This window comes from Haliotis asinina, chromosome 11 (genome assembly GCF_037392515.1).
Source record: "Haliotis asinina isolate JCU_RB_2024 chromosome 11, JCU_Hal_asi_v2, whole genome shotgun sequence".
NCBI lineage: Eukaryota > Metazoa > Mollusca > Gastropoda > Lepetellida > Haliotidae > Haliotis > Haliotis asinina.
In genome coordinates, this window is record NC_090290.1 from 52,629,300 (window position 1) to 52,641,702 (window position 12,403).

At 41.1% G+C, this 12,403-nt stretch overlaps 1 protein-coding gene across 1 annotated transcript in view; it reads right to left on the reverse strand.

Moving 5' to 3' along the window:
• LOC137255529 (plexin domain-containing protein 2-like) overlaps positions 1-12,403 on the reverse strand; it is a 117,249-nt gene that overhangs the window by 23,776 nt on the left and 81,070 nt on the right. The window contains exons 3-9 of the mRNA XM_067792960.1: positions 10,275-10,853; positions 9,516-9,632; positions 8,781-8,850; positions 8,157-8,279; positions 4,670-4,723; positions 2,988-3,052; positions 2,172-2,268 (exon numbers count right to left, since the gene is read on the reverse strand). Of these exons, the coding sequence (XP_067649061.1) occupies positions 2,172-2,268; positions 2,988-3,052; positions 4,670-4,723; positions 8,157-8,279; positions 8,781-8,850; positions 9,516-9,632; positions 10,275-10,853 (1,105 nt within the window). The remainder of the gene's footprint in view (positions 1-2,171; positions 2,269-2,987; positions 3,053-4,669; positions 4,724-8,156; positions 8,280-8,780; positions 8,851-9,515; positions 9,633-10,274; positions 10,854-12,403) is intronic.

Here is a 12,403-nt window from a genome sequence, read left to right on the forward strand (position 1 = left end):
GTTTGAGTTTTGTGAATATATTGCATAAGATGTTTGGTCCTTTCTATTTTAAATTTGCAGCAGAATTCATGGTGGTATTTCACTAATGGCATATGATTAAAGGGGCACTGATGCGGAGCATTTTCCGTGGACTGGTGTAAACTTTTGTTATTGTTTTTCTCCCGTGAGTACCCGGATGATATCCCAGAATTCGTGACTGGTTCGTGACCTCTGCTGCGCAGTCCGTAAGCGCAATTGATAGTTTAATTATAGACAGATCAACTGAGGTGAAGTCAATTGTACTTCATTACAAATGTATTATGAAAACAAATGAAACACTTTGAAGGTTAATCATCTGCCAGTGGTAGAAATGGTAAAAAACTATTAGGACGGAAAAATAACGAAGCCAATGTACGTCTCTATATTTTGTCTCATAACCCTAATTAGTTTATTGTCATATTTGTATGATTCTGAAAATTAATAAAAGAACACACGATTTGCTTATACTCATAGTAAATTTCTAACATAACAGCAACATTTATACATTGTATAGATTGCCAATGTGGATCCTATTTCACACACATAAGCGATCTAGTGTGTGTTTTCTGTCATACAGATTCTGCTGAATGCTACAACAAATAAATTAAAACAAAATGCAAATAATGAACGTAAAACAGACTAATTTTATAGCAACAGTGTCAGGCTACTACCTTGTTCAGGAATGTATCCATCAATATCCACGTAAAAGAAATCGTATTCCATTCATCTGCAGCTGGTAAATAATCCTGCTCTGTGTCGCGTGTCTTACAACTGTCTCATTTGCGAAAAAGTAACACATCGTTTCACGTCTTTCGTTGGTGAAAACTAGATAAACCTGTCATTGGTCTCCCAAGATAGCACACCTGGCAACTAATTGTATGATGTCCACTATTCTAAGTAATTTAGTTGACCAATATTGAGCAATCAATCAATCAACGCAAGGGTGGTTAATTCTTTGAAGGGAGGATGTTGTTTTTGCACTCACACTTTACGACAGGGTGTAGTCATCTACACACACTGCCTTTTGACAAATCCGCTAGAAGAACAAAAGTAATTAATCAATCAGTGTGTTATCGGTTAATCCTTTGATCGATGTTTGTTTTTGTAACTCAGGTGATAAACCCTCTTGCATCACTTACATGCACATATTACATAACATACAATACATTTGCCATTACAGACCTTAATTTATAATGTTGAGTATTTACTCCAGACAGGAGAAATGCCAAATGGGAACCTTTGTTGAGTAACCGAAGTGGTGTTGCTACTAATTATACCTGTTATAAATTCATGAATTGACCATCAAGAGAATGATGACAAATAACACGTGTAGGTTTACACCATCAAACGCGAGTTACAGCAAGGAAGATGTAATCTCTGTGTCGCATGCAGCCTGAACACACTTATGGGCCGAAACTGTTTTGAGGATACCAACGGAATTTCGTTACATAAGGAATACACACAGGCATTTGCTGTGTACTTTGGTAAATAAGTGAAATAAGTTTTTTTTACGTAAGACAATTTTCAGATTTCTCTACCAAAGCCAAGGTCATCGTTTTTTTGTTTACGAATTCAAATAAATCAACTGAGTGTTTTATTATCATAAATAATAAACCATTGTAGCTACCATAGCTACCAAAATTTACGTATGCTATTTGCTATCACAGCTCAACCAACACTCAAAACTACCTAAATATAAAGCTTTGCAATCTTCCGTACTGAAACAAATGGCTTGCTACGTGCCTGTAGACATCATATTTTCATGTAACATGATTAAATATCGAGGTTAAAAACACAGAAATAGGATCAAATTGGATCAGTAAGTATACCATCCAAGCATCCGAAAAGAACTACACTGCTGGGATATATGGTTACGATCAGACAAGGAATACCATGGATATTTTTAAACAAATGGCATGTGATGGGCATCCGGCCTCCTGACTGTTTAAGTGAAGAAATTTTGCTAATATGGACAGGAGCCCAGTTCCTTTGTCCGTCACGGTCGAAGGAGTGGGCGCTGACCAATTTGCGGTCTGCTTTCGTAATTAGACCGTTGGCGAGAGGCATTATTCGCTCCGCATCAGTGCCCCTTTAAGATAAGTCAGTGATAAGCACCTAAACACCACACAAAACAGAAATTGATGTCCTCTCACCCTGTGCTTTGAGGTAGGAGTCAATATAAAAGGCATCAGACAGACCGATCTTCACTGGGTGGTTCTGACTGGATATAGCAGACAGTCTTATTGGTAACTATAACAAAGAAAACATGTCATCACACAGGGAGGTGCAGTAAACAGCATAATAACCAACTTAACTATATCTACTGAAAATTCTCATTGGATAATTAGCCTGGCATCAGCCAACCATGTTTTGTCTTATTTCAGCACTCGAAGTTGCCTGAGTTTGAGTCAAATTTATGTTCTGGTTGTGTGGAAATAATAGAAAGACAAATTCAAATATCAAATCAAAACAGAGGTAATGGTTATTGAAAATCAAAACTAAGTGGTGTCAGATTGATTTTTGATGAATCAAACTGAATCACTGCAGCCTTAGTTAATAATACTTTTAATATTTGTTTGCATAATAATACAGAACATAATATGCCCTCTTTATCATGGAGACATGTTTGGAAATGGCAAACCAGCCATTGATGTTGTCATCAAACACAATTCTGGGATAAGATGACATGCATCTTACAGTATTACAAAGAGATGAGAGCTCAAAGCCTTTAGCTTTCACTCACAACAAAACATCCACATTTACTTTTGTTTACAACTATAACATATCCCGAACCCTTGTAGAGATCCTTGCTCCCGCTCCTAATACTCAGACTGGTTTAACTTAATATTGCAAACTTAAAATGTAACACAAAAGAATAATCTTTAACAGAATGCATAAAGGAGCCAATTCAGTGATTTTGTGTGAAGTAACAAGATATTTTACGAGAGCTTCAATCAATCTGTGCTCACATGTTTGTAGAGAAACTTTATAGTGCCATCTGCATGAAGCTGAACCTGGAAGTCGAAGGTTCCAGCTGGAACAGAAACATAGTCATATTGTAGCTAACAGCCACACCACTGTTTCAGAAATATGGTCATATAGTAGCCAACAGCCACACCACTGTGTCAGAAATATGGTCATATAGTAGCCAACAGCCACACCACAGTATCAGAAATATAGTCATAATGTAGCCAATAGTCACACCACTGTATCAGCAAAATAGTCATATTGTAGCCAACAGTCACACCACTGTATCCAAGAAACATACAACTGTAGCCAACAGTCAAACCATTAATTTAAGCCAACAGTCACACCATTTAAGCCAACAGTCACACCATTTAAGCCAACAGTCACACCGTTAATTTAAGCCAACAGTCACACCATTTAAGCCAACAGTCACAGCATGGTACCCAAGAAACATACAACTGTAGCCAACAGTCACACCACTGTAGCCAACAGTCACACCTCTGTAGCCAACAGTCACAACATTGCAGCCAACAGTCACACCACTGAAGTCAACAGTCACACCAATGTAGCCAACAGTCACACAGTTGTAGCCAACAGTCACACAGTTGTAGCCAACAGTCACACCACTGAAGTCAACAGTCACACCAATGTAACCAAGAAACACACAACTGTAGCCAACAGCCACACCACTTAAGCCAATAATCACCCCACTGTAGCTAACAAACATACAACTGTAGCCAACAGTCACACCACTTAAGCCAATAATCACCCCACTGTAGCTAACAAACATACAACTGTAGCCAACAGTCACATCATTTAAGTCAACAGACACACTACTAGATCCAACAGTAACACCACTGCAGCCAACAGTCATGCCACTGCAACCAACAGTCACACTGAAGTCAAAAGTCACACCAATGTAGCCAACAGTCACACCATTTAAGCTAACAGTCACATCAATGTAGCCAACAATGACAATACTGTGGTTCAGGAAATATATCAGGTATACATTCCACTGGCTTTTAGGAGTGTATAACATATGAACATAATTAAACGAATTTCAAGGGAATGTATACTGAGAAAATATTTGCTCTTAGCGAGCATATTTTACAAGAGCTAATTGATTCAGTAATCTTGGCAAACAGATTAAAACATTGCTCATCTAAACAACAGTTTGCCACACTCAAATGTTCTTCGAGTGAGTGAATGTGTGACTTTAACTTTGTCTGGATCATTGATCAAGTTTAGTTTTTGTAGCTTTCAGCAATATTCCACATGGGGAATCGGGCCTGGTCTTTACCATGACGAATGAGTGCTTTAACCACTAAGCTCTCCAGCTGCCCCATGTCATACAATCAAGTGACTGATGTTATGAGCAGTGATCTATGCTGTAGTGGTGCAATGCCAATCAACAGTCTCACCACCCAATCCATTTAATCACCCATTAAATCAACATGACTCATGGGGACTTACTCAGCAAGATAACTTGGATACTTGGATGAAAATGTTATAAGATATATGGTTTTACACTCCTTTTCAGTGTAGTGCAAAGACGTCATGGACGTGACAGAAATTGGCTTTATACATTGTACCCATGTGTGGAGTCGAATGCAAAATGAACGAGCTAATGCTATAACTGCAAGGTTACTCCACTTCTCCCAGAAGTAACTGAATAAGGTCTTACTCTCGTTTTGATCCTTCAGCACTACATTTTTCCACTGAACTGCAAACCTGTCACCTGAAATACAAAATATTAAACATCACCATCATTACGTTCAGAGTGCGCGAGTGAGTGAGTTTTTTACACTGCACTCAGCAATATTCCAGCTATATGTCAGCAGTCTGTAAATAATCGAGTCTGGACCAGACAATCCAGTGATCAACATGGCCATTGATCTGCACAATTGGGAACTGATGACATGTGTCAGCCAAGTCAGATCACCTGATCCCACTAGTCGCCTCTTACAACAAGCATTGTCGCCTTTTATGGCAAGCATGGGTTGCTGAAGGCCTATTCTACCCCAGGACCATCACAGGTCCATTACGTTCAGGAGGAGATACGCAGTCAGAATGTTCTCAGCATAATCTGTTAACAGTTATATACTTACACAGTCTCACAGAATTTATGTTCCAGTACCAAGACAGTTGTGTCCCATGCTATGTTCCTAATAGCTTCAGAACACGAACACTTTTACTACAGTTATTCTGTCATGGCAGGACACAGTGAGTGAGTGAGTGAGTGAGTGACTGAGGTTTAATGTCATCAACATTACTCCAGTTTTGTCACAGTGTATAAGTCAAATGTAGGAGGAACTAACCACCTGCATACTGATTTAACATTCAGATGATGCAAAAGAAAGAAATAGCCCTGATAGAGAATACAAATGTGTGCCTTTCAAGAACTTGCTGTACAATAATCACATATACACGACTGCTGACTAAGCATGGCTCAATTTCTTGTCTATCCACTGTACCACCATCATTGAACTGATCTGCTCTGATCATGAGTATCCTTCAGCATACAGGTTCCACATAAAATGAATCTTGACTCCAACATACTCTGATGTGTTCTCCTGAAACCCATGTGAGGATAATTTCAAAGAAAATGACAGTGTTCAGTGTGCCACATGCCAGATAAGGTCACAGCAGCCATTTGTCTGGAAGTTACCGTCAGCTTTATTGGGTGCTTGGGTGCATGGTTCATCTCACAGAGTTCAAGTATGTAATGCCCATGTCTGATCAATGAATGTTACGGAAGATTCATGTGCACAAGCTGAAAGTTCAACCAAGGCACTTAGGAAATGCTGTTTTACCGTTGGTTTTGATATATTGTTCTTGTGTATTTTTGTTTCAAACGTACAAATTTATTACTATATTTTAAGCTTTCAAAGAGTCAAGATTGTTGGGTTTTTTTGGATGTAATTGTCTAGCTTATCACAGCACTGCATAAATATTTGACATGCAAATGTTGTTGATAATGTAAGGAATAAAACACAATCAGTTACAATTCTCTCATCTGGTACAGACAGAATCTCTCCTGGATCCTCACAGCGAGATTAACATGAGCTATTGGAGACCACCCTGACTGAATCCCAACAGGGAGACAGGCATAAGGTACTGGAGACCTGTCCTGACTGAATCCCAACAGGGAGACAGGTATGAGGTACTGGGGACCTGTCCTGACTGAATCCCAACAGGGAGACAAGCATGAGGTACTTGGGACCTGTCCTGACTGAATCCCAACAGGGAGACAAGGATGAGGTACTATGGACTTGTCCTGACTGAATCCCAACAGGGAGACAAGCATGAGGTACTGGAGACCTGTCCTGGCTGAATCCCAACAGGGAGACAGGAATGAGGTACTGGAGACCTGTCCTGGCTGAATCCCAACAGGGAGACAAGCATTAGGTACTGGAGACCTGTCCTGGCTGAATCCCAACAGGGAGACAAGCATGAGGTACTGGAGACCTGTCCTGGCTGAATCCCAACAGGGAGACAGGCATTAGGTACTGGGGGGCCTGTCCTGACTGAATCCCAACAGGGAGACAAGCATGAGGTACTGGGGACTTGTCCAAACTGAATCCCCACAGTAAGACATGATTGCCATCAGCATGGAGACCAGAACGTCAACAATACACTGTTACACATACGTCATTCAAATATTCTGGCAAACATCTCAAGAACTTGTGCAAAGAAAATCTTCCTTTGAAAGCATTACGCTGTGAAACGCTTTCAACATTTGTTCTTTCAACTGACATGAAACATTTTCCATGAAATGATAGGATGTAACATGATCTGAATATTAGCGGAGAACCTCAACATGGATGCACACATCTAACACAGATTATTCTATTTGAGTTTTACCTTCAAAACAAAGAGATCATATTCAGGGACAACATCTCAGCAGTGGGAGATGACACACAATTGGCTGAAAGAATGAGGAACTAAGAGAGCGAAATCAAACAAATGTCAGCTTTTCATGAAGAAAGGTTAATCTGAGTTGCCAACACCAATACCATATTCAATCGGATAAGCCTAAGGGACACAACTCTTTACATTAATGTGTATGTATCACTAAAAATAACCCGACATTTTTCTCTGCTATGTTTTGTTTTCCAGATGTTCATGAATATGTCTGTGTGTTAAAAGATATCATCATGCAAAGGACACCTCAGGAAAACAGGACACTGCAGGACACAAGGACACCTCAAGACAACAGGACAACAGGACATCTCAACAGGGCACTGCAGACACAAAAGGACGCCGTAGAACAGTAGCATCCAAAGTCCAGTCATTCATGCTCTCTCCACTATCTGGCCACACAAAGAAGGTAGCTTAAATGCCTTGAGCATCACACTGTTTCTGTCCAATATGAGCACAGGTCAATAATGAAGAGCCTGATAATTGGCATCACCCATACAATATAGGATACCCCTCCTAAATCTGGAGTAGGGAGATCCCAGTCATAGACGAGACTTTAGGAAGTCATTACCTCGTTCCCCACAAAAGCCATCTATTTCATTCTTACATCATATTGCCCAGAGTCTCTGGTCGCCGATGAGAAAATGATTGGGCTTTTGAAGGCCCTCAAATAAATACCAGGCTTAAAAAGATAGCATGGTTGAAGATTCAATTAGACCTGTGACCCTCTATAATACCTGGGTAGAAAATCAATTTCTATTATGAAAGTCATTTATTACCTTGAGTACAGTGCGGCTTCTGGATTATAATGAACCCTGCTTTAAGTGGCCTTATTATTCACGTACAGTGTAACTGCAGTGTGATTGCCTGAAGAACAGATCCTTAACTGGTGAGTTAGGGTCTGATCTCTGCTTAATGAAACAGTCAGGCATAGACCTGTATTGGTGGGTTAGTGTCTGAACCTGTATCGGTGATTTATGTCTGTACATTGCTTAATAAAACTGTCACGGCTGAACCTGTACCTGTACATAGCTTAATGCAACAATTAGGTCTGAACCTGTATTGGTCAAATTATGTCTGGATATTGCTCAATACAACTGTCAGATCTGAACCTGTACTGGTGAGTTTTTACCTGAACATTGCTCAATGCTACCGTCAGGTCCAAACCTGTACTGTTGAGTTGAGTCTGTATATTAACAAAAGTGTCAGATACACTGAATTCTTTCGGATTCAACATACACCCCACCTACCGAAGTCATCATAGTAGATGTCAGATGCCTCGCCGATCCTGGTGTCAAAATTGGCCATCAACGGGGCTATGTATTGTGTTGCGGTCAACCATTGGTGGAGGAAAGGACTGGCATAGATGAAACCTGTTGACAAAGCATGACATGAAGTCACGAAATCTAAGAGAGGAGCTGCATCAAACCATGCATACATTATCCTCTGTTTATCACACTGTTGTCCCATAGTCCCTATGTTGATATGATGTTATAACACGTGTGTGAAAAGGTATAACTATTTGGAGCATAAATATTATCTTATTATGACACCAGATAATGTTAAAATGTTCCACATTCCAATTCTTTTCCCAGTGGTGTCTAATAATGGATTTCGTAATTGAGTTTAGTAAGTATTTAACTTTCAGGACTTTTATTACGAACCATTTTACTTCACTGATTTGGAATATTTATCTGAAGCTAGAGTTAAACCAAAGAAGCTAAATTGAAGTATAATTCTTAAGCCCTTGTAGGGAACAAGGTAAAATACTTTCTTCTGTCAAATTCTTTTATTAGCCAGTATCCTGAAGAACACTGGAGACTGTGTCTGCATCTGCAGAAAGGGTGTGACACACATGCTAAACCATCACCTACCTCCTGTTGCAACCGTGATGTTTGTCACATTGTGTCCATAGAAACGGAACTTAAAGGTGAGATTAATTGTCTGAAAGAGCAAGTCAATTTCATGAATCATAAAAACAACTGTCTCATCGTTTTATTAATTCGTGTTGGAGATTTAATCACATACAGAGTAACCTCAATTTGGGTTTGTTTAAGAGAGGGAGTGAGAGAGAAACAGAAAGAGACATATTCTCTGTGTGTGTGTGTGTGTGTGTGCGTGCGTGCGTGCGTGCGCGCGCGCGTCCATGTGTGTGTGTGTGAGTGACTGAGCAAATTGATTTTATGCCACATTTAGCAGTATTCCAGCTACTAGGCAGAAGGCTGTAAATAATCGAGTCTGGACCAGACAATCCAGCAATGAACAACATGAGCATCCATCTATTGGGATACAATGACTTGATAAACAAGTCAGTGAGGTTGACCACCCCATCCAGTAAACGTTAGCTGCCTCATACAATCATAGGTCACTGAAGATAAATTCTAACACGGACCTTCGTGGGGTCTCTTAGTCTTTAGAGGTGATTGAGCAGATCATGTTGTCTTGGCTTGATGACTTTGTTCAAACTGTACATCCTGATGTATTGTTATGTGACTGTGGCTGTTATTGTGTTCCAGCCCGTGATCCTACTGGCAGGAAGTGTGTAACAGCACTTCCTGTTTCTGTTATTCCTGTTTCAGCATAATGTCATACGGCCCTGCCGTACTCACCACAGCGGTCCTATGACTGGAGGACAGAGTCTTATGCCTCTTGGCATTGGTCAGGTCTATCCAGTTGCCGGTGAGGGCATCGGGGATGATGGAAGAAGAGTAGTACTGGTGGTTGTCCTGGAACAGATGACAAGACGTCACAACATGGCCCACAACTCATACCAAATCAGGTAAAGCTTATGAGTTTCAATCTTATAAAACATCTCAATGGGAAAAAAAATATCTGTAAATCTAGTTGTGTTTCCCTCCTGGTGTAGGAGTAGGTGTAGGTGCAGGTGTAGGTTTAGGTGTAGGTGTAGGTGTAGGTGTAGGTGTAGGTGTAGGTGTAGGTGTAGGTGCAGGTGCAGGTGTAGGTGTAGGTGTAGGAGTAGGTGCAGGTGCAGGTGCAGGTGTAGGTGTAGGTGTAGGTGTAGGAGTAGGTGTAGGAGTAGGTGTAGGAGTAGGTGAAGGAGTAGGTGTAGGAGTAGGTGTAGGTGTAGGTGTAGGTGCAGGTGCAGGTGTAGGTGTAGGAGTAGGTGAAGGAGTAGGTGTAGGAGTAGGTGTAGGTGTAGGTGTAGGAGTAGGTGTAGGTTTAGGTGTAGGAGTAGGTGTAGGTGCAGGTGCAGGTGTAGGTGTAGGTGTAGGTGTAGGTGTAGGAGTAGGTGTAGGTGCAGGTGCAGGTGTAGGAGTAGGTGCAGGTGCAGGTGTAGGTGCAGGTGTAGGTGTAGGTGTAGGAGTAGGTGTAGGTGTAGGTGTAGGAGTAGGTGTAGGAGTAGGTGCAGGTGCAGGTGCAGGTGCAGGTGCAGGTGTAGGTGTAGGAGTAGGTGTAGGTGTAGGAGTAGGTGTAGGAGTAGGTGAAGGAGTAGGTGTAGGAGTAGGTGTAGGTGCAGGTGTAGGTGCAGGTGCAGGTGTAGGTGTAGGTTTAGGTGTAGGTGTAGGAGTAGGTGTAGGAGTAGGTGAAGGAGTAGGTGAAGGAGTAGGTGTAGGAGTAGGTGTAGGTGCAGGTGTAGGTGCAGGTGCAGGTGTAGGTGTAGGTTTAGGTGTAGGTGTAGGTGTAGGTGTAGGTGTAGGAGTAGGTGTAGGAGTAGGTGAAGGAGTAGGTGTAGGAGTAGGTGTAGGTGCAGGTGTAGGTGCAGATGTAGGTGATGCATATCTTACCTCCTGTCGGGCTGAGGTTATTGTGCTTCCAGTTACACCTGCGGTGGTCTCAATGATGCGTGGTGTTGTAGTGGGCTGTGCAGTTGTTGGTGTAGTTGTTGGAGAGGAAGTTGTGGGTGATGGAGCAGGTGTAGTTGGGGCAGGAGTACTCGGGGCAGGAGTAGTAGGAGCTGGTGTGGTCGGAGCAGGGGTTGATGGAACCTGAAATATAAATATCAAACATGAGATCTTTAACACACCAACAGAAATGGGCTCATTCTGTACTCAAGCGAGGAAACAAACCTGGGTAATCGGAATGGCAGGCGAACATTAACCATTTGGCTACCCCACTGCCCAAGGACAGAAAGGGCTTCATGTTTATGACAGACAGGAACAGATGCCTTTAGTATATGACTGACGAGTTCTGATCCTAACTATGAAGACCTATAGGGGTGAAACAGTTTACCACAGTATTAGCAGAACTGCGGTATTTTGTCTTCAGTTCAGGATACAGTTATGCAATTAAAAAATTGTTTTTTTGTGCTTTTGTAGCATTATTTTAATCTTTCCTAAAATGCCTAGAAATTGAATAATTTTGTCATAATCTGTGCGCTTCTATCTCTTCTTTTGAGCATGATGATTACATCTCACATACCAAACCATAGACCTTGTACCATGTGAGAGCGTACCATTTCATCCCTATAGGATTTAACTGTGATGCATGGAAATATCTTTCCACACAATCCCTTGTAAGTGTGGGCAAATGCTTGAGATCCTGGATCCCTCTGATGAAGTCTTCCTCCTTGTGAAGGTTCTCCACAGAAGAAACAGATTTATCACCATAATGCTGGCCAGGGCCTAGATCTTTTAAGCTCTCTTAGCGCTAAGATAGTCGTAAGTTAATGTTAATGTATGGCACTTATGACAATCATGGCCCTAAGAGAGCTTCGAAAATCTTGGCCAAGGCAATGTTTACTTCAGGACGAACTACATGGAGCAACAGGATCTGCTTCTGGGTGATGTATATTTTCATGTGAGATGATGGAGCACTTCTGTTCAGAATCAGAAGTCAGGAGTGCCGAGTGCTGAAATCATTCTCAGACCCATTTCATTCTTCACGCTTTCAATTCTCTGAGACTGCTGTGTATTGGCTATGAGATGTGCGGTGAGTTGTTGATAATCCATTATCATGCATTATATCAACTCTTTCCTTTGTGGTGGTGGTAGATAATAACACATAATCATGCCTTATATCAACTCTTTCGTTTGTGGTGGCGGTAGATAATAACACAGAATCATGCGTTATATAAACTCTTTCCTTTGTGGTGGTGGTAGATAATAACACATAATCATGCCTTATATCAACTCTTTCGTTTGTGGTGGTGGTAGATAATAACACAGAATCATGCCTTATATCAACTCTTTCGTTTGTGGTGGCGGTAGATAATAACACAGAATCATGCGTTATATCAACTCTTTCGTTTGTGGTGGCGGTAGATAATAACACAGAATCATGCGTTATATCAACTCTTTCGTTTGTGGTGGCGGTAGATAATAACACAGAATCATGTGTTATATCAACTCTTTCCTTTGTGGTGGCGGTAGATAATAACACATAAACAGAGTGATAGATTTGGAAACATGTAGATATTCATGCAGGAAGCTTTTTTGTACACACACAAGAGAGTGAATGAGTTGAGTTTTTGTCACTATACTAACAGTATTCCATCTTGGCGTGTCAGGTTGATGGCAGAGGAAGCCTAAAGCCCCCA